The following is a 20,603-nucleotide window of genomic DNA, read 5'->3' as shown; positions in this document are numbered from 1 at the left end:
ATTGATGTCTCGCTTCTCACATCGATGTTTCTTTTTCTCTCCCCTTCTCCCCTTCACTCTCTAAACACCAATGGAAAAATACCCTTGGGTGAGGATTAACAAAACAAAAAAAAAATTGATTCTGGCCCTAGCTGGTTTTGCTCAGTGGATAGAGCGTAGGCCTGCGGACTGAAGGGTCCAGGTTCAATTCCAGTGAAGGGCATGTACCTCGGTTGCAGGCTCCGGCCCTGGTCAGGGGCATGTGGGAGGCAAGCAATCGATGTGTCTCTAACATCAATGTTTCCCTTCCACTCTCTAAAAATCAGTGGGAAAAAGATCCTCAAGTGGGGATTAAGAAAAAACAAATTTGGCCAAAACCGGTTTAGCTCAGTGGATAGAGCGTCAGCCTGCGGACTGAAGGGTCCCAGGTTCGATTCCGGTCAAGGGCATGTAACTTGGTTGCGGGCACATCCCCAGTAGGAGGTGTGCAAGAGGCAGCTGATCGATGTTTCTCTCTCATCGATGTTTCTGACTATCTATCCCTCTTCCTTCCTCTCTGTAAAAAATCAATAAAATATATATATTAAAGAAAAAACAAATTTGATTCTGGAGTTAATCCTTTTTGAGTAGTGATTAAAAGGAAGCAGATTTTACAGTGTTAGGTATTTTTAAAACGCTATCCTAGTTAGGCATAAATGTGTTTTGTTTTTGTTGTTGTTAATCTTCACCCAAGGATATTTTTTGCCCCAACCAGGGCCAGCAATCTAACCTACAACCCAGGCACGTGCCCTTGATCAGGAATTGAACCCTTGGCCCTTTGATGCTTGGGCTGATATTAACCACTGGACAACACTGGCCAGGGCAGGCATAAATGAATTATACTATAATAGATAGTAACATTTTGTCTTCTCCACTTTATAGTTGCCTACTATTATAGCTGACAATGCAGGCTATGATAGTGCAGATCTGGTGGCACAGCTCCGAGCTGCCCATAGTGAAGGCAATACAACTGCTGGACTGGGTAAGAAATCAGTTGGGACCTTGTAGTTGTTAAGAGTAAATTTTTACCAAGTTCTTTACCTTTTTTTAAAAATGAATTCTCGTAACCATATAAAAGACTCCTGTGGCCCTTTTGTAAGCATTACATAATCTAGAAAAACGTTTTACTTCATATACTTAACATTGCCAAACTTGGTTACTCCATAAAGGGTATAAATCTAGATAAAAGACTTGTAACTAGTTTGTTATGTTATGACTATAGAATTTAAATACATAAGCAGTACTTACATTCTGAAATAAGTGTGTAAACTTCACTATATCTATTGTAATATAATCAGCATCAATTCCTAATCTCACAGTAGACTTATTCTGAGACATTCTTGAATGCAGATCTCTGATACATAGATAAAATGGCCAAAAAGGCAAATTTAATTCAGATAGAAAAATATCCCAACAAACTATCCAGGATGTTATAGGAACAGTCTTAGAGGGTAAGTAATCCTGCCATTGAACAAGAGAGCAGATGAATAATGATCTGTATGAGGTTAGGATTCTCACAAGAATAAAAATATTTGACTTCTAAATTCTCCCAGTGCTTAAGAATTAATGGTAATTAGCAAATTTTCTATAATTTTATATATATGTTCAAGATAGGTAGGTTATTTAGTATAAAATTTTGTGTAAAATTTTCATTATTTGACTTAGTAGTTCTCCATTAATACAAATCATCAGTAGTTGATGTTTTGATTTTTTAAAAGGCTTTTCTTGAGTCATAGACTTGAGTCAGTAGGTGCTGTAATTTTATTAATTGTAACAGGATTATATTCATTTCTTAAAAGTCATTAGTGATGTTTTGATACTTGTTAAAACTGTAGTTTATTTAGTAAAAACTTTTTCTTTCCAGATATGAAGGAAGGTACTATTGGTGATATGGCAATACTGGGCATAACAGAAAGTTTCCAAGTGAAACGGCAAGTTCTTCTGAGTGCAGCTGAAGCAGCGGAGGTGATTCTGCGTGTGGATAATATCATCAAAGCAGCACCAAGGTATTGGAGCACTTTATAAAACGTTTCTTAGAAAAAAATTACTGACATGGAAACAATCAGGTAGCTGCATATATTTGACTAGAGGCCCGGTGCATGACATTTGTGCACTTGGGGGCAGGAGAGGGGATCCCTCAGCCTGGCCTGCACCCTCTCACAGTCCGGGAGCCCTTGGGGGATGTCCTACTGTAGGGAGCGGGCCTAAGCTGCAGTCGGACATCCTTAGCGCTGTCACAGAAGTGGGAGGGGCTCCCACCACTGCTGCTGTGCTCACCAGCCGTGAGCCTGGCTTCTGGCTGAGCAGAGTTCCCCCTGTGGGAGTGCACTGACCACCAGAGGGCAGCTCCTGCATTGAGCGTCTGCCCCCTGGTGGTCAGTGCGTGTCATAGCAACCGGTTTCAGTTGATTTGCATATTAGCCTTTTATTACATAGGATAGGTAGTTGATAGAAAGTGTAGCCATTTTTGCCTAGATAAAAGAATTATGCAAGTTACTTAAAATATGTAATCACAACTCTTAGATTTAAGCCAGAAAAATTTAGGGGAGTAAGGTATGGTGACACAGGGTAGCTCTCAGGATTGAAAGGGCACATAAAGAGCCAGGCTTGAAAAGGTTAAGAACCAGAGAGCTTGGGGCAGGGGAAGAACTGATATCTTACCATAATGGATCAGCTCCAGTCATTCCTGTCCTGGGCACACTTTTCCATACCGGCATTCTTTATTAATTTTTGCAACGATGAGTTTCCTGTAGTTTCTTTATTTTATTGATTTCAGAGAGGAAGGGAGAGAGATAGAAACATCAATGATGAGAGAGAATCATTGATTGGCTGCCTCCTGCATGCCCCCCACTGGGGACCGAGCCGCAACCTGGGCATGTGCCCTTGACTTGGGCATATGCCCTTGACTTTTCAGTCCGCAGGCTGATGCTCTATCCACTGAACAAAACCCGCTAGGGCCATACCAACATTTTTTTTAAAATATATTTTTATTGATTTGAGAGAGGGAGAGGGAGAAAGAGATAGAAACACCAATGATGAGAGAGAATCATTGATTGGCTGCCTCCTGTACAACCCCTACTGGGGTCGAGCCCATAACCGGGACATGTGCCCTTGACCGGACTTGAACCTGGGATCCTTCTGTCCACAGGCCGACACTGTTCACTGAGCCAAACTGGCTAGGGCCATACCGACATTCTTAAGCACACAATGAGCAGAGTTTCTTGCATGTTCCTATATCAGCAGCTTTTCTAAGATGTCAAATTCTTTTAAAAGTCACATTAAAATGATTAAATGGCAAGAAAATTTTAACTTTTGAATATTCAGTTAATAATTTTTTAAAATTAAATCTTTATTCAGATTATTACAATTGTTTCTCCTTTTTCCCCCCGTAGCTCCCCTCCACCCGGTTCCCACCCCACCCTCTGCCCTTACCTCCCCCCACTGTCCTCATCCATAGGTGTATGATTTTTGTCCAGTCTCTTCCTAAACCCCCCCATACCCCCGTCCCCCTGAGAATTATCAGTCCACTCCCTTTCTATGCCCCTGATTCTATTATATTCACCAGATTATTCTTTTCCTCAGGTTTTTAATTCACTTGATTTTTAGGTTCACTTGTTGATGGATATGTATTTGTTGTTCATAATTTTTATCTTTACTTTTTTCTTCTTCCTCTTCTTTAAGAATACCTTTCAGCATTTCATATAATTCTGGTTTGGTGGTGATGAACTCCTTTAGCTTTTTCTTATCTGTGAAGCTCTATCTGCCCTTTAATTCTGAATGATAGCTTTGCTGGGTAGAGTAATCTTGGTTGTAGGTTCTTGCTATTCATCACTTTGAAAATTTCTTGCCACTCCCGTCTGGCCTGCATAGTTTCTGTTGAAAAATCAGCTGACAATCATATGGGTGCTCCCTTGTAGGTAACTAACTGTTTTTCTCTTGCTGCTTTTAATATTCTCTCTTTGTCTTTTGCTCTTGGCATTTTAATTATGATGTGTCTTGGTGTGGTCCTCTTTGGATTCCTTTTGTTTGGGGTTCTGTGCGCTTCCTGGACTTGTAAGTCTATTTCTTTCACCAGGTGGGGGAAGTTTTCAGTCATTATTTCTTCAAATAGGTTTTCAGTATCTTGCTCTCTCTCTCCTTCTGGCACCCCCATAATTCTGATGTTGGTACGCTTGAAATTGTCCCAGAAGCTTCTTACACTCTTCAACTTTTTGGATTTTTTTTTTCTTTTTGCTTTTTCGGTTGAGTGTTTTTTGCTTCTTTGTATTTCAATTCTTTGACTTGATTCTTCTGTTCCTCTAGTCTGTTGTTGGGTCTCTGTATAATATTTTTTATTTCAGTCAGTGTATGTTTAATTTCTAGTTGGTCCTTTTTCATATCTTCGAGTGTCTCGTTATATTTATCGGCCTTTTCTAGGATATTCTTGAAAAACCTTATAACCGTGGTTTTGAATTCTATATCCAGTCGTTTGTTTGCCTCTATTTCTTTCGTTTGTGATCTGTTTTCTTTGTCGCCGCATTTTCACTGCTTCCCTGAGTTGGTAGGGGAGCTTTGAATGCTAGGTTTCCTATATGGCCCAGTGGGTTGGCCTCCCCAGTTAACCTGAGGTGGACACTCTTGGTGCACCCCTTTGTGGACTGTGTATACCGCCTTGTTGTAGTTAAGTCTTGATTGTTGTTGGTATCATTGGGAGGAATTGACCTCCAGGCCAGTTGGCTGTGAGGATCAGCTGTGTCTATGCTGGGAGAAGTTAGGTGCTGGAGACAGCCTTATAGGATTAGACTTGCCAAATTGCAAAAGCCTCTGTGCTCAGCTTGGATGGGGTGGAGTCTGAGGGCAGAGCAGACAGTCTTGGCTTCCCGTCAGCCTTGCCCTCGCGCGCACGTGCATCCAGACCTCTGCCTTCCCTGGCTCCCAAGTCTCCGCCCAAGAGTCCAGATTCCCCCCACAAGAGCTTGGGTCCCCAGGGGCTCGCCTGGAACTGGGGTTCAGTACAGTCAGAACTGGGGCTCAGTGCAGTCAGGAACTTCCAACTCCCTTCCACTAGGGAAAGCCTATGGCAACCTCCGCAATCTTTGTGCGCACTGGCGCGCGCCTCCAGACCTCTGCCTTCCCCGGCTCCCGACCCTCTGCCCAAGAGTCCAGATTCCCCCCCCGTAAGAGCGTGGGTCCCCAGGGGCTCGCCTGGAACTGGGGTTCAGTGCAGTCAGAACTGGGGTTCAGTGCAGTCAGGAGCTTCTGACTCCCTTCTGCTAGGGAAAGCCTGTGGCAACCTCCGCCGTCTTTGTGCACACTGGCGCGCGTGCCTCCAGACCCCTGCCCGCCGGGGCTCCCCCGGGTCTTCGAGTCTCCGGGTGCCTTTCTCTCTACCTGACAGTCCAGACTCCCCTGTATGAGCCTGGGTCCACGGGGTTTCGCCCGGAACTGGGGTTCAGTGCAGTCGGAACTGGGGTTCAGTGCGGTCAGGGGCTTCCTTCCCCCTTCCGCCAGAGAAAGTCAGCCAGGCTTTCAGCCGCCCTTCCTCTCTGCGCGCACAAAGACCCTTTGCCGTACCTCCAATTCTCTGTGAGCTTTTCTCTTTCCTTCTAGTTGTAGAATTTCCACTCAGCCAGCTTTCCTGTGGTTCTGGATGGTGTCCCTTTTGTTAGTTGTAGTTTTGAAATTGTTGTGCGAGGCAGCAGTTTAGGTGCTTACCTATGCCACCATCTTGGTTTCTCCTCAGTTAATAATTTTAATTTATTAATAGTTACCAAAATCATTTATTTTTACTTGTTAGTGGTGGTTCCGGGAGATGGGAGGGGATGGTGGCATGAACCAGGAGGTAGAAGTGAAGGTGGTGGTGAGAAGTGGTTGATAAAAGATACATACTTTGAAGGTAGGATTTGATTATGGGTTGGATGCAAGATGTGAGAGGAAAGGGAATTGTGGCTAATTCAAGGTTTTTGTAGGGAGAAATAGAGTTTCTCTTTTCTAAGATGGCTTTGGGAGGGAAGAAGGGGATTTCAATTTGGGAATTTGAGATGTGTTTTGATAGTTGAGTTGGGTAGTTGATTTTGTAGTTTAGTAGAAAGTTGGAGCTATAGTTATAAATGTAGGAGTTGTCAGCCTATGTGTGTTATTTTAAGCCATTAGACTGGCCCAGTCCCCATGGGAGTGAGTGTAGTTAAAAAAGGAAAGGAGTTTTAAGGACTGAGCACTGAAGAATTCCAGTTTGGAAAGATTCAAACTGGATTCATGATATAATCTCTGCTTTTATATACATTTGAGATTTTCCGTAATACAAAAGGTGGGAATAGTGGGGGGGTGCTACTACAGTGGGAGGAAAAATCAAGAGAATGAGTATCCAGAAGTCAAGTGAAGAAAGGATTTAGGGAGGAGGAGTGATCAACTGTCAAAATGATGCAAATAGCTCAAGTAAAATAAGGACTGATAATTGACCTTAAAAATTGGATTTAATGCCTGGCCAGTTATTGCTCAGTGATTGAGTGTTGGCCCATGAACTGGGAGGTCATGATTCAATTTCTGGTCAGGTTGTAGGTTCCATCCCCAGTACGGGGCAGCCGATCGATATTTCTCATTGATGTTTCTATCTATCCTTCCTTCTCTCACTAAAATCAATTAAAAAATACTAGAAAAAAAATTGTGTTTAATAACACAGGCCATTGGTAATCTTGACAAGTAGTTTTAGTGGAATGGAGGGGGTGGGAAAAGAGGAATTGGAGAAGTGTATATAGACCGCTTTTTGGAGGAGTCCTGTGAATGGGAGCAGATAAGTGCGATAGTAGCTAGAGATGGTGTATGGGTCTTTACCTTGAAAATTCAGCTTAAGGGAGAGATTTCCTAGAGAGGAAATGATGGATGCAGAAAAGGGGAGCTGTCCACTAAGCAGCTACAAGGATGAATGGGAGATCAGCGAATTAAGAGCAGGAGTTGGTTTTAGACAGGAGCACAGGGAGTTAATCTGGAGTAATAGGAAGGAAGTTGGAATGCTACTAGGAAATTGTACCTTAAATGCACAAAGTTACAAAGTGACTTTTTGTGCAGAACCCTGCATTACTCATTTCATTGACTTCTGTGAGTGGCAACTATCATAATACTATTAGAGGAAGGAAAGAGTAGAGAATAGTGATTTGGATGTAGAGAGAACAGATGAAATGGTATTTAAATCTACTGTGATGTAGTGGAAAGAGGACTGGAATGAAAAATCTAGAGATTCCCTGCTTCTGGTACTGGGAAGATAGGATAATGAGGAGCACTTCCCTCACCAGTTTCCCATATTTTGAAATGGAAAATTGGTGAGAAGAGGAAGCTGACAAAGTTTTTTTGGAAGTAGTGCCACCAAAGATGATTAAATGCAATTAGGATTTTTGTTGTTTTTAAGCAGAATGATAGCGAAAGGAAACAGTTCTGTAATTAAGCTTTTCTTATTTGGGTCAAGGTTACATAGCCACACTCTCAGAAATCTTCACAATAATTTAACTCCCTCCACTGCTTTTGAAATACACACTGTAATACCTCACTTGATCTGGTAATACTGTTTTAGAGGTTTAAGTGTATTAAATCTATTAGAAATTCTGATCTGGGCTGTGGACTTCTTTTCGTACTAGTTAATAGCATCCAGAGGACTTATTTTCCTGGTCAGTGCCCTTTAACAGCTGCTTAATAACTTTCTATATTGACATCTTTTAGCATCCTTTAGTCATACTCCCATAGGCTTTTGAGGTTGGGTTTATCTCTTTATATGATTCCAGTATGCTGTCTATACTCCTTGGGTCTGTATTCGTGCTTTTCTGCTTCTCTTACTAGTAACTATTGTGTTTAGAAGCGGTGTTTCTCAAATCCTACCTCCTTGAACAGGCATTAAGTAAATAATTTCACTAGTACCCCTACCATGCCACCTTCCTGAGCCATTCACTATATGGTTATGAGAGAATAAAAGTTTAACGTGTAAGAGGTACTATTGGCGAATTACTTGACACCATCACCACCTTACCTGTTGGATTTTTTTTTCTTCAGTAATCCAAAAATTTTCTTCTGGAGGCTCCAAAGCCTTGTCATTTTACAGTTTCTGGTTAAGAATAACTGTCTTTAACTAATTTAGTAAAATTCCCTAACACATAGTAGTTGCAAACATGAATTAACCATTTTCTGGAAAATACATATTAAGCATTTTCTGGAAAATGACGTATTTGTTTAAGTAGGTTGTTTGGACAAGAAATTAAGAACTGCTAAATTACTATGGACCTTTGTATTTCATAGATTCTGTAAAGTCCTCTTAATAAAATGATAATTGAGGGATGTTAGGTAAAAACATCTTGTAGAGAATTGGGTTATAATGGTCTTAATAATATAAACTTTTGGTTACAATCATGCTTTTCATTCTCACCATTGACTTTTTTCTAAAGTGTATGTTATGTAATCCTTGCAGGAAACGTGTCCCTGATCACCACCCTTGTTAAGCATTCCTATATGCTGTTATGCTCTGGACCAGTTCATAGCAAAGTTTGAAAGACTTCGACTTCTTAAAGAAGACTGTGGAATCGAAGTTGATCTGTGGTTCTTCTATCCTTAAATGTAGACATTTAGCTGACCTTTTATTTTAACATGGGTCTAACTTATTTGCTGTTCATTCTCCATAAAATTCAGTTGTTTTAAAAGTACATTTCTCATATTGTGCATCAAAATAAAAATTTGAACAATTACTTATGTCTTACCTTTTTTAGTGATTTGTTACTTGTAACTTAATGGGTATGAATGATTGTACTTTCAGTATAGAGTTGTTTCAACTGAACTACTGATTGACCTTAACATTAATGAAATAGTTATCTTGGGTAATATAAGTCCAAGTCAAATATGATACACATACACTAATTTTTTGGTTTTCAGTTATAGATAACCTTTATTAACCATTTATTTTTGTTTAGTGAAAATACCTAGTCTTCAGTACCCATTTAACTTTGTGTAGCCTAAGCACTCTCTCTTATGTAGGAAAATTTATGATGGTTTCTGTTACTTCAAGTGGGAAAGAGTCATTTTTTTTTTTAATATATTTTATTGATTTTTTACAGAGAGGAAGAGAGAGGGATAGAAAGTTAGAAACATCGATGAGAGAGACATCCATCAGCTGCCTCCTGCACACCCCCTACTGGGGATGTGCCCGCAACCCAGGTACATGCCCTTGACCGGAATTGAACCTGTGACCCTTCAGTCCGCAGGCCGATGCTCTATCCACTGAGCCAAACTGGTCAGGGCGGAAAGAGTCATTTTAAAAATATATTTTTATTGATGTCAGAGAGTAAGGGAGAGGAAGAGAGATAGAAACATCAGTGATGAGAGAATCATCTATTGGCTGCCTCCTGCACGCCTCACACTGGGGATCGAGCTTGGGAACCTTGAAGCCCTTACAGATTTTATTATCGTGGCCCTAGAATACTCCCAAGTTAACAAAATTTTTAAAAAATATATTTTTATTGATTTTACAGAGAGTTAGAAACATCAATCAACTGCCTCCTGCACAACCCCTTCTGGGGATCAAGCCCTTGGCCGGAATCAAACCTGGGACCCTTGAGTCTGCAGGCTGAAGCTCTATCCACTAAGCCAAACCCGTTAGGGCCCAAGTTAACAAGTAGGTGAAGTTCTAACCTAGGCCCTTCTAATTTCTATGAGTTTCAGAATAGAGTTTCTGTTAACTCAAAACAAAGAAACTGAACTTGATTTTCACAAGACTTATGTAACATGGAAATAGAGATTTGGAATGTACATTAATAATCACTGCATGGAAAATTGTCTAAATGCTCAGGATTTTAAAATCTAGTAGCCTTCAGAGTTTTATTTGCAGGAGAATGTGTGCTGATTATTCTCTTTTTTTTGTTTTTAAATATATTTTATTGATTTTTTTACAGAGAGGAAGGGAGAGGGATAGAGTTAGAAACATCTATGAGAAACATCGATTAGCTGCCTCCTGCACACCCCTGACTGGGGATGTGCCCACAACCAAGGTACATGCCCTTCACTGGAATCGAACTTGGGACCTTTCAGTCCACAGGCCGATGCTCTATCCACTGAGCAAAACTGGTTAGGGCTGATTATTCTCTTTTGAGCTTTCCTCAAGCCAGGGTCCATTTTTGGCCTGCTTGGACGCCATGGGGCTTCCACTGGATGACTGCTTCACAATTCTCTGTGCTGGTTTCCTGTGATTTAACTCAGGAGGCAATGGCAAGAGAAGGAATCACTATTTTCCTCCTGTTCTTACTCTGTCTCTGGAAGTGGCTGCATCTCTGTGAGACGTACCAGTAATTACTTCACAGGGCAGCCCCTCTTATGGCTCTCAGCTCTTACTGGATTTGGGTAACATTTCTGTTCCCTTTTCAGTTAGCCGTACAGGTCATGACAGCTGCTGCTGTTGCTCTTGTTTCTGTGTATCAGTATTATAGTATTACCACCTCAGTATTGGTTTTTCCCTCCCTTAATCCTACTCAGTAATAGTTCTGTATTAAAGTCTCCCCATGTAAACGATATGCGGAGTGGGGGAAGGGGGGGAATGAATTTTTTTGCCAGGACCCTGACTGATAAAAGTTAACAGAATACTCTTTGTATAGAATTATTTTCTAAAGTCTGACTTGTCTTTATCTAGTGTAGTGTATTAGAACATTCATAGAACAGAAGTGTAAAGAGGACTTAATCTTTTTAAAATTAGAATTACTGCCCTAGCCAGTTTGGCTCAGTGGATAGAGTATTGGTCCCAGGTTCGATTTTGGTCAAGGGCATGCCCGGGTTGCGGTCTCGATCCCCAGTGAGGGGGTATGCAGGAGGCATCTCTCATCATTGATGTTTCTCCCTTCCTCTCTGAAATCAATAAAAATATATTAAAAAATAAATAAAATTAGAATTACTATAGAACATTCCAGCTTCTCAATATGAAGAATAAGGCAAACCTGATTTCACAACTTCATTTTTAAATTGTGAGCTATACAGTTCATATGGGTATTGAAAAGGTTATATGAATTGACTTACCCAAGACCCTGAGGATAGTACATACCATGCCTGTGGGCTGGGTGCCTGATAATATCTCCAAAATTCAGGTAACTTGGTAGAATTGTACTAGCCACTGGAGATTCACAGATAATATCACTTGTTTCCTGTTCAGAGGTAGTTAGTCCAGGAGGGAAAAACATAAACTTAGTTGTTTTTTAATAGTGTTAATACCCTTTCTATGGTAATGAGATTATAAAGGTATATGCATGTTTTTTTTTACAGTGATAAAAGCCAGAGAGTAATGTGTCTAGCAGATACACACCCATGTCTTTAGTCCGAGGCCTCCTGCCCCTCAAGACACATAGGGTTTAGTGCCAAGGAATAGCCTCATGTTTTCAAGTACAGCAGTTTCTCATATGCTCTTTCCAATTTTTCATTATGTTGATAAGATGCTGTAGGAACTTAACTCCTGTTTATATCAGCCTATGGTAAAATTGGTTTTGTTTTATGTCCTTTTGCTTAAAGTTGTAGAACTTCTCGATGTTATGTGAGGACTTAACTGTACTTTGGTGATATTATTGATTCTAGAATAAATAGGGAAAGGGCAAAGTATATTCATTTAGAAATTTAAAAGTGAAGTCTTTGGTAATTACATCTGTGTTTTCCTATTTAGATAAGCCAGAAGCATTTGACCACATGGCAGTTATATTTTTCATATTCAAGACTACAGATACTGTTGTTGAAAATTTTATTGAAAAAAGAAAAGTTTCTTTCTATGGCATTTATGTTTTTTTTTCTTCAAGCAAGGAACTATAATAATAGGGTAAATATAAGTATTGTGCTGCATGGCATAAGAATGTGGTATGTAAACATCAACTGTCGCCTGCCAGGCACTCTTCTGTGCACTTTATACACAGTATTAGTTTAATCCTTGTAGTACCTGAGTGGTAGGAACTTAACCATTTACTGATGAGAAAACTGAGGTACACAGATGGTAACTGACCAGTAAATGGCAAACATGGGATTTGACCTCAGGTAGTTTGAAGGCCATGCTCTTAATCATCATAACCACACTGCGCTTTTAGTTAAAATTTGAGTCTAGATGACTATCAGGTCACAAGCCCACTTTTTAAATGTGAAATTACATGTTACATTTTAGGACAAAAAAAATTTTTTTTGGCTCATTTCCCTAGAATGCATAGTAAAAGATTTTGGTTGGCATCACTCATATTTATGGAAGCTGAAATTCTGTACAAAATTCTGGAAGAGATTTTCCTCTGATGCATAACACTTTAAGGTTCAGGACTTTTAAAATCATAAGTAAAGTTACATTTGGTGCTTCAACATTTTCCGCTCTTTAACTTTCTAATTGTGTCAGAATTTCAAGAAAAAGAGTAATGGAAATGGAAATATGCATTTACATAGTTAATCAATTATTAAAATTTATTGAAACCCTATAGTGGAAACATTTTGTACAGCAAAATCAGAGGTGATTTCTTAATCATACTGTTTGAGAAATGTTTATTATGTATTATTTTAAAAGAAAAAAGTTTGTGTGTAAATGTTTATAATTTAACATTTGATATTTAACATTTGATTCAGACTGGGTAGCTCATTATATGGAACCTCTGTATAGGTCATGTGGCTTCACTTTGTCTTATGGCTTATAGCCGCAGGTCATGGGGCTACACTGGAAAAGGTGAGCTGTTAATCTTGGGAGGGGAAGACAGGGTCAAAAGAAACTCAAAGCCAAAACAAGGAGCGTCATCCTGTACACCAAAAGGTTTTGGGTTTGATTCTTGGTCAGGTCAAGTAAAGGAGAAAGCCAATGGATGTTTCTCACATCGATGTTTCTCTAAAAAAACATCCCTCAGGTGAGCATTAAAGAAAGTCCAGCCTGGCTGGTGTAGCTCAGTGATTGAGCGTCAACCTATGACCCATGACAGTTTGAATCTCGGTCAGGGCACATGTCCAGGTTTCGGGCTTGTTCACAGTAGGAGGTGGGGTGTATAGGAGGTTGCTGATCGATGATTCTCATAATTGATGTTGCTAACTTCCTCTCCCTTTCTCTGAAATCAATAAAACCATATTTTTAAAAAGTCAAAACTTTCATCATAAGGCTGCCTGCTGGCAGAAAGTTTCTAGCATGAACTGAGTATAGTTTAGTTTCAATCATTAGGAATGAGTAAATAGACTATAAATACTATCTAATAGAAATCTGGGCTCATTACTAAAGGAGTTAAATATTTGATGACCTATTACATTTAATGATTAAAGTTTAATCAATGGGTTGCAAGTACTCCACAGACTGGGAGTGGTGATAGGAAGACTATGTGATATGAAACTTAGTCTGGCTTACTAAGAAATATTTGTGGTAGGAAAAATGAAAATAGTCTGCTGTGTAATGTCATTTGAGAACCAAACTTTGATGGGTTAAGATGCTTTTATGGCAAAAAGCTATATAGTATGTTTTAGTTAAGATGACATTTTTAGTGTCCTTGATTGATAAAAAAATTTAAATACAGAATTTCTATCATTCTTTTTACATAAAGAATTGTGTTATCAAATCACCCACTGATAGCAGTTTCCCCTCTGCCCCCCAAGTAGCAAAGGAACATTTTACTCCCATGAGCTTTAGTCCAACAGCAAGGAGTCATTAAAATTGAGATACATTACTAACTAAAACTGAAGTCTGTACAAACATCAATAGAACAACTTCCCCCTGTTTCAAATGAATGAAATGAGCAGTTTCTTTAAAGTATCCATGGGAAGAAGGTCACAATTTACATACTTTAAAAATGTCCAAAATTCCTACGTTTATACACTGATCATCAGAAGGACCCTATCTACAAAAATCAAAACAAATCAGAGGTACGTGAGGCTAAAGAGGCAAAAGCTTCCTCTATACCACAACCTGCAATTCAAATTTCCAAGTGCTTGTTTCAAGTGAACAGATTTCCCCACCTACTACCTTTAACCTGGTACGATTCTGGAAATGTGGTTCCCTCCATGGCAGGGAAACAGCAGGGCTCTGCTCCACAGAGGCAGCCAGGGTTAAAACTAGGCTTCATTTTAATGAGACCACATTGCCATAGAGAGGTTCCACTTCCTACATGACTTCTAGCATTGTCAGCGACAGGAAACAGTTTAGAGCAGACCTTGGGTCAAACCTTTTAGGGAAAATGAGTCAAGTCAGCATGAACCACTGTCAAGTTTAAGGTGGCAGCCTTTGCAACAGCAAGGTCTTTCTGTGAGTGAGTGACTGACTAGGTAGAAATGTCCTTTTAAAGTGGCCTGAATTAGTAATCTTTTCATACTATTTGTGGTCACTCATAGTAAGAAAATACATGTGTGAAGGGCTGGAGACAGTCCTCTTAGGTATGTTCTTTACAAAGTCCTTATTTGAGGTGCTCACAGCCTCATGACCAGCCACTCTGAAGAGCGGAAGAGGCCCCAGTGCCCCAGTCCTTGCTCTTCACTGTTTCAAAATACCTACTTGGAAAGACTGGTTTTCTGGCAAGGAAGTTGTCATGCTGCCCTCTGGGAGAGAGATTTGCCAGAAATTTTTTCCTCTTGGTGTGATTTAGGGATTTCATCTGACTCCATCGGCTCCTCCCTAAATGTCCCAGAGCACTCTTATGCTTCACTGGAGAGGTCTCTGGAAGATGCCAGCTGGGTTCCTGGTATTGACCTACCACTGAAGCTCCTCAGGAGTTGGTAGGAGGAAGTGGAGGAGGTGGGGCAGGTGCCTCCTGGCTTCCCTCAGCCAAAGCATAGCGCCTGGCTTTTCTGTGGTCAGGCTCTGGTGTCTCCTCTGCCCATCTTCCCACGCGGCGCACACCTTTGGCCACCTTGGGAGCATTCCTGCAAGGATTGTGGTCATAGATAACCAGCTTCAGACTTGACAGGTGGGCCAGGCTGGGGAAGTAGCAGATGTTGTTCCGGTCCACATCAATCACCTCCAGGAAGGGCATGTGAAGCAACACCGGGGGGAAATCGCTCAGCAGGTTGCCTGAGAGCCAGATGGTTCTCAGCTCCCGGAGGCGCCGCAGCTGGCCTGGTAGCAGACGCAGGGCATTAGAGCCGGCATGCAGAGTCTTCAGGAGACTGAGCTCACAGACCACATCTGGCAGCTGGGTGAGGCAGTTGGCCTCGACCCACAGGGTCCGCAGGTTCTGGAGCAGGCTCAGTTCATTGGGGAGATCGCAGAGTTTGTTGTTGCCCAGGTAGAGGATGCAGAGCTGTTTCAAAGTACACACCACCTGGGGCAGCACCTTGAAGTTGTTGAAATCCAGGGCCAGGATCTGCAGGTTCTGTAGCTGCCCCAGCTCCAGAGGCAGGCTGCTGAGGTGGTTGTCACTCAGGTAGAGCTTGACCAGCTCCCGGAAGGAGCACACGTGCACCGGGAGGCGGCGGAGCTGGCTCCCACTCAGATCCACCATCTTGTCCAGCGGCATCTCCCGGAGGTCTCTGACCACGAAGTTCTGGCAGCGGTCAGCGGGGATGAAGGCCACGAGGGCCCTGATGGTGTTCCCCATGCGAAGGCTGGAGGCATGGCGAGCCCCGGCCCACCAACCGATGGGGCTGCTGCCCACTGCTCAGAGGCCTGTCTTCCCCTCCCCTTATAACCGAGGGGGAGCGGGTGGTGTGACAGCAGCCAGTCACTTCAACAGAGGAAAGTGCTTCTGATAGCAACCTGAGTGTTGGGTGACAGGCCTAATAGACAGGCCAGGTCCAGGAGCCCAGGTCTGCCTCACATACTTGCTTTCAATCCCTTAAACCCCATCTCCTTTATCTGCATTTTTTTATTTGTTTGTTTCAAGCTGAAAATAGCTGCACTGTTTTTTTCTAATGATAAAACAGTGAGGCATTACATAAAGGTTGTAAAAGAGGAAAGTGGAAAACACCCATAGTCATACGACTCAAGGATAAATACTGTAAACAATTTAATAATTGTCCTCCAGTCTTTTTCTTACAAGTAATCAGTTTGTTTTAAAAAATTATCCTGCCGAAACCGGTTTGGCTCAGTGGATAGAGCGTCAGCCTGCGGACTGAAGGGTCCCAGGTTCAATTCCAATCAAGGGCATGTACCTTGGTTGCGGGCACATCCCCAGTGGGAGGTGTGCAGGAGGCAGCTGATCGATGTTTCTCTCTCATTGATGTTTCTAGCTCTCTATCCCTCTCCCTTCCTCTCTGTAAAATATCAATAAAAAAAAATATATATATATATATATATATAAAAAAATTATCCTGTTCAGGAGTATTATGTTTTATCATAATGTGTGGACATATATTTATGTTTGCAGGTATCTATACAATTATAAACACCTGCAGAGTCCATCATACGAATGTACATTTAAAAAAATATGTGGATGTAATTAAAAATAAATAAATACGTTTTCGTGACTTCAGAGAGGAAGGGAGAAGGAGAGAGAGAGAAAGAGAGAGAGAGAGAGAGAAAGAAACATCAATGATGAGAGAGAATCATTCTGCATGTCCCCTACTGGGGATCAAGCCTGCAACCCAGGCATGTGCCCTGACCTGGAATTGAACTGTGATCTCCTGGTTCATGGGTCGACACTCAACCATTGAGCCACATGGGTCCCAGTGCGGATACACTGTAATTTAGACAGGTCTCTGTCATTGGGTATCGAGGCTTACAGCATTTAACTGTTATAAATATCCTCATAAGTACCATGTGGGTAGTAATCCACTCATTTCTTTAAGAAACATCCTTACAAGTGTTTCTGGGTCAAAGACTTGTATCCTCTTAAAGCTTTTCATTGATGGTGTCTCCTCCCTACCCAACCAATTCTGACCATTGTACATACTCAACAGGTGTCCATTTTCTTATCCTTCACTCTTACCAGGTAATAGTTTCCCACACTTTAAAAATGCCTTTGACACCTGAAACCTATATACGTTTATTAACCAATGTCACTTCAATAAATCCAATAAAAATTAAAATAACAAATAAAAATAACACACACACACAACACTTCCCTACATGCTAACTTGGAAATTCGACTTTGGAGACTCTTATAAAAATAAAAATACCAGTGTATAAATACATATATTTGCTTATTTCACTATGGTTGCAATAATAAAAAAAAAAACTAGAACACACCTGACTATTAGTAGGGGAATGATTGACTAAATGACAATTCATCTGTGGAATACTGTGTTGTATTTATTTGAATGAGGCAACTCTATATTGTTTTCCCCTATCCTTAGTCTGCTCCATGCTGTGTCTCTATGAAACCTCCATAACAGAGAGTATTTTTACTTTTATAACAAAGTAAATGACTAATAAAGACAGTTTTAAAAGGTTAAAAAAATTCCTATGACAAAAGACAAGTAGAAAAGCAGAAAAAAGAGGAGGAGAGAACGCCAGCCTCCAACAGCTTATGTAACTGAGAATGTATTCCGACAGTGCCTCTGTGGCAGGTGTAGCTCACTGCCCATCACAGGCTCATGCTTCCCTGCCATGGTGTGGAATTGTCGGAAGCAGCTGTCCAGCTGGGACATTTTCTAGCACCAGCCTAGGGCAGGGAGGGAGTCTAATTCTGGCCGTGGAATGTGGCAGAAGTGATATATGTCACTTCAGGGCCTGGCTCATTTAAAACAGACCTAACCTTCCTCCGCACTGTCCCCATCTGCTAGCTGAGCATCAACACCCAGGGTGAACTTAGAAGCCACCAAGTATGTGGAAGTCACATGTGGAAGTTGGCAGGGCCTTAGTCATCCTGGACCCCTGAATAAATGCCAGGTTCAGGACACCTCCTGCCTCCCCAAACACTACTACCACCAATTGGATATTGGTAAGTGAGAAATAAACTTCAATTATGTTAAGCCCTCCAGATCTGGTGGCTTATCGCATCTTAATAGAGCAGTTATCAAAAATAAGTAGGTAAAACTACATATATTGATATGCGAAGCTATTCAGGATAAAGTGGGGGGGCAAGTTTCAGAACAGTTTTTTATAATCATATCTGTAAAAATATGCATAGGTTCTTGTATATGCATAAAGTTATCTAAACAATAACAGTGATTATCTCTGGGGAATCAGTGATTATCTCTGATAGGAATGCTGACTTTTCTATTTCTTCTTGTACTATTTGACTTTTTAAAAAACTATAGACATACATCCCCTTTAAATTTATTATTATTATTATTATTTTAAAATATTTTTATTGATTTCAGAGAGGAAGGGAGAGGGAGAGAGAGATAGAAACATCAATGATGAGAGAGAATCGTCGATCGGCTGCCTCCTGCATGCCCCCTAGTAGGGATCGAGCCCACAACCCAGGCATGTGCCCTTGACCAGAATCGAACCTGGGACCCTTCAGTCCGTAGGCCGATGCTCTATCCACTCAGCCAAACCAGCTAGGGCCATCCCCTTTAAATTTAAAAGCTGTAGTCCCAAGTAACAATCCATTAGCTTGCCTGCCCTCTGGTCTGGATAGTGTCCGAGTTTGGGGGGAGACTTGGCACACCCTGTCACCTCCTGGGCTGCCTTTACTGAACAGAGCGAAGAGGACCATTCCACGGGGATGGCCGTCCTGCAGGGTTATTTGGGGGTGCAGTGTCCTACTCGGTCACCCTGAAGCCCTTGGACTTTCCACATTGAATGTCAAGGGCTTTTATCTTGAGTCCTCTCCTTGCTTTGTTGATTTGTCCTGTAATAACCAGCCCTCTCAACAGGTACTGTGCTTCGCCTCTATATTTAGCGTGGCCAGTAGTGACCACAAATGGTCATGAAGCAGCTGCCCTGCTGTCATCTCTAGAAATGATAATGATGATAATGATTAGTACTCGTTATTTGTGAGTAATCTGTGAAACTGAGCACTGTGCCGGGTGCTTTACAGATACTGCTTCTCAGAACCCCTGCCAGAGAAATATTTTCATCCCCAATTTTCAGATGAAAAAACTGAGGCTCAGAGAGGTTTAACAATAACATCAGGTATGTACTGAGCCCCACTATGTTCTAGATGCAGGGACCTGATCTCACAGAGTATGTGATTCCACCAGAGCATGGGGGCGTGTGGTGGGCGCTCTTCCTGGAGTTAGGTCACACCAGTTGACAAACTTTGCCCTCACACACTGAACTTTCACGGCAGCCCCCAAATGTGAGCAGACAGCTAAGGAAAACCAGAGTGTGAAAGGGGGAGATCCTGGCAGGTTCCCAAAGGACTCTGCGCTCACAGCCCTCCCGCTCCCATTGCTCGTGGCTCCTGGGTTGAGACCTTGAGGCTCAGGAAAAGAGCACTGGCCTCTGCCCAGACGGTGTGGCTCAGTGGTTGAGCGTTGACCTATGAACCAGGAGGTCACGGTTGGATTCCTGGTCAGGGCACATGCCTGGTTGCAGACTTGAGCCCCAGTGGGTGGCGTACAGGAGGCAGCCGATCAATCTCTCTCATTACTGATGTGTTTCTCTCTCTCTCCCTCTCCCTTCCTCTCTGAAATCAATAAAAATATAGTAAAAAATAACAATCATTTTTAAAAAGAGCCCTGGCTTTTTCATTGTGCTCCCACTGCCCCCACTCTATTCATTTCTCACTTGTCAGCTTCAGCACCTCCACCTGGGGCCGCAGGGGCCACGCAAAGCTTCATTCCCACCTCTAGCCGGGGCAGGGGCCTCTGATTCCCGAAGGATGAAGAACGGAGTCCAGACTCCTCAGTGCGGCTTACAGGACCCTCCAGGACCTGGCCCTGTGCACTGGGAACCATGAGCTTCCTCCTCTGGCTCCTGCTGGGTCACCCAAGGTGCCAACCTTCCTCCTCAGGGCTTCCCACATGCAGCCCCCTCCCCCCACCCCCCCCTCCACCCCCCTCTCCCACCCCCGCCTGGAATGCTCCCCCACTCGCCACCCTCTCTCTTCTCTTGCTCATCTGTGCTGTCCCACCTCAGGTCATTTCCTGACCCTCAGACTGAGTTAGTGACTTTACAACGTGCAGTTGGTAGTTCTCTCTGTAAACATTTGTTGCCTGCCCATCCTCCACGGGACTGTCATCTCCAGGAGGCCGAGGTCAGCTGGGAAGCCCTCCGCTGGGTCTCTGTCTCAGTGCCCGGCCCCTGGTAAGTCCTCAGCCAGCAGAAATAAAGGGGCTGATGCTAACTGGCTAGTGAAGCAGGCATTTATTTACACACAGAAAATTATTTTTAAATACTTAAGGATAGTTCAAAATATAGAAAAACCACACATTTATTATCCTTCGTTAGTACTGCTACAGATAGTACCCTAGGTAAAAACCTTGTTTGACATATATGATTGTACATACACGAGTAATGTGACATATAGTATATATGCAGTTTCACACATAAAAGTTGTCTTTCATTGGGAAAAGGGGAGTAATCATAATGTTATTTCCCCCTAAATGAAATATAACTTCTAAGCCCATAGGGAAAATTTTCTTTCAATTTGATAAAGTGGCTTGGATAGTAGAGAAATACCTCATATTAACCATACTTTCAGTGCTTTGGCATTCTTGATATCCCCAGATCTTCTAAGCCAGTGGTCAGCAAACTGCGGCTCGCGAGCCACATGCGACTCTTTGGCCCCTTGAGTGTGGCTCTTCCACAAAATACCACGTGCGGGCGCCCACGTACA

At 42.1% G+C, this 20,603-nt stretch overlaps 2 protein-coding genes across 3 annotated transcripts in view; one reads left to right on the top strand and one right to left on the bottom strand.

Annotated features, from left to right (window-relative positions):
• Positions 1-8,720, top strand: part of CCT2 (chaperonin containing TCP1 subunit 2) — a 30,313-nt gene extending 21,593 nt beyond the window's left edge. For both annotated transcript variants that reach the window (XM_080662864.1, XM_080662865.1), the window contains 3 exons: positions 901-1,000; positions 1,883-2,024; positions 8,447-8,720. In XM_080662864.1, the coding sequence (XP_080518990.1) occupies positions 901-1,000; positions 1,883-2,024; positions 8,447-8,477 (273 nt within the window). In that variant the 3' untranslated portion in view covers positions 8,478-8,720. The remainder of the gene's footprint in view (positions 1-900; positions 1,001-1,882; positions 2,025-8,446) is intronic.
• A 3,011-nt stretch (positions 8,721-11,731) lies between these two features.
• Positions 11,732-15,755, bottom strand: LRRC10 (leucine rich repeat containing 10). Its single transcript, XM_080662866.1, has one exon. The coding sequence runs from the start codon at positions 15,528-15,530 to the stop codon at positions 14,700-14,702; it is 831 nt and encodes a 276-aa protein (XP_080518992.1). The 5' UTR covers positions 15,531-15,755; the 3' UTR covers positions 11,732-14,699.
• Between the last annotated feature and the right edge of the window lie 4,848 nt (positions 15,756-20,603).

This window comes from Plecotus auritus, assembly GCF_963455305.1.
Source record: "Plecotus auritus genome assembly, chromosome: 3".
Lineage (NCBI taxonomy): Eukaryota > Metazoa > Chordata > Mammalia > Chiroptera > Vespertilionidae > Plecotus > Plecotus auritus.
This window is presented reverse-complemented; position numbering and strand designations above follow the sequence as displayed.

Coding starts and splice junctions, on each gene's coding strand:
- LRRC10 (XM_080662866.1), bottom strand. CDS start 15,530: ATGGGGAACACCATCAGGGCCCTCGTGGCCTTCATCCCCGCTGACCGC.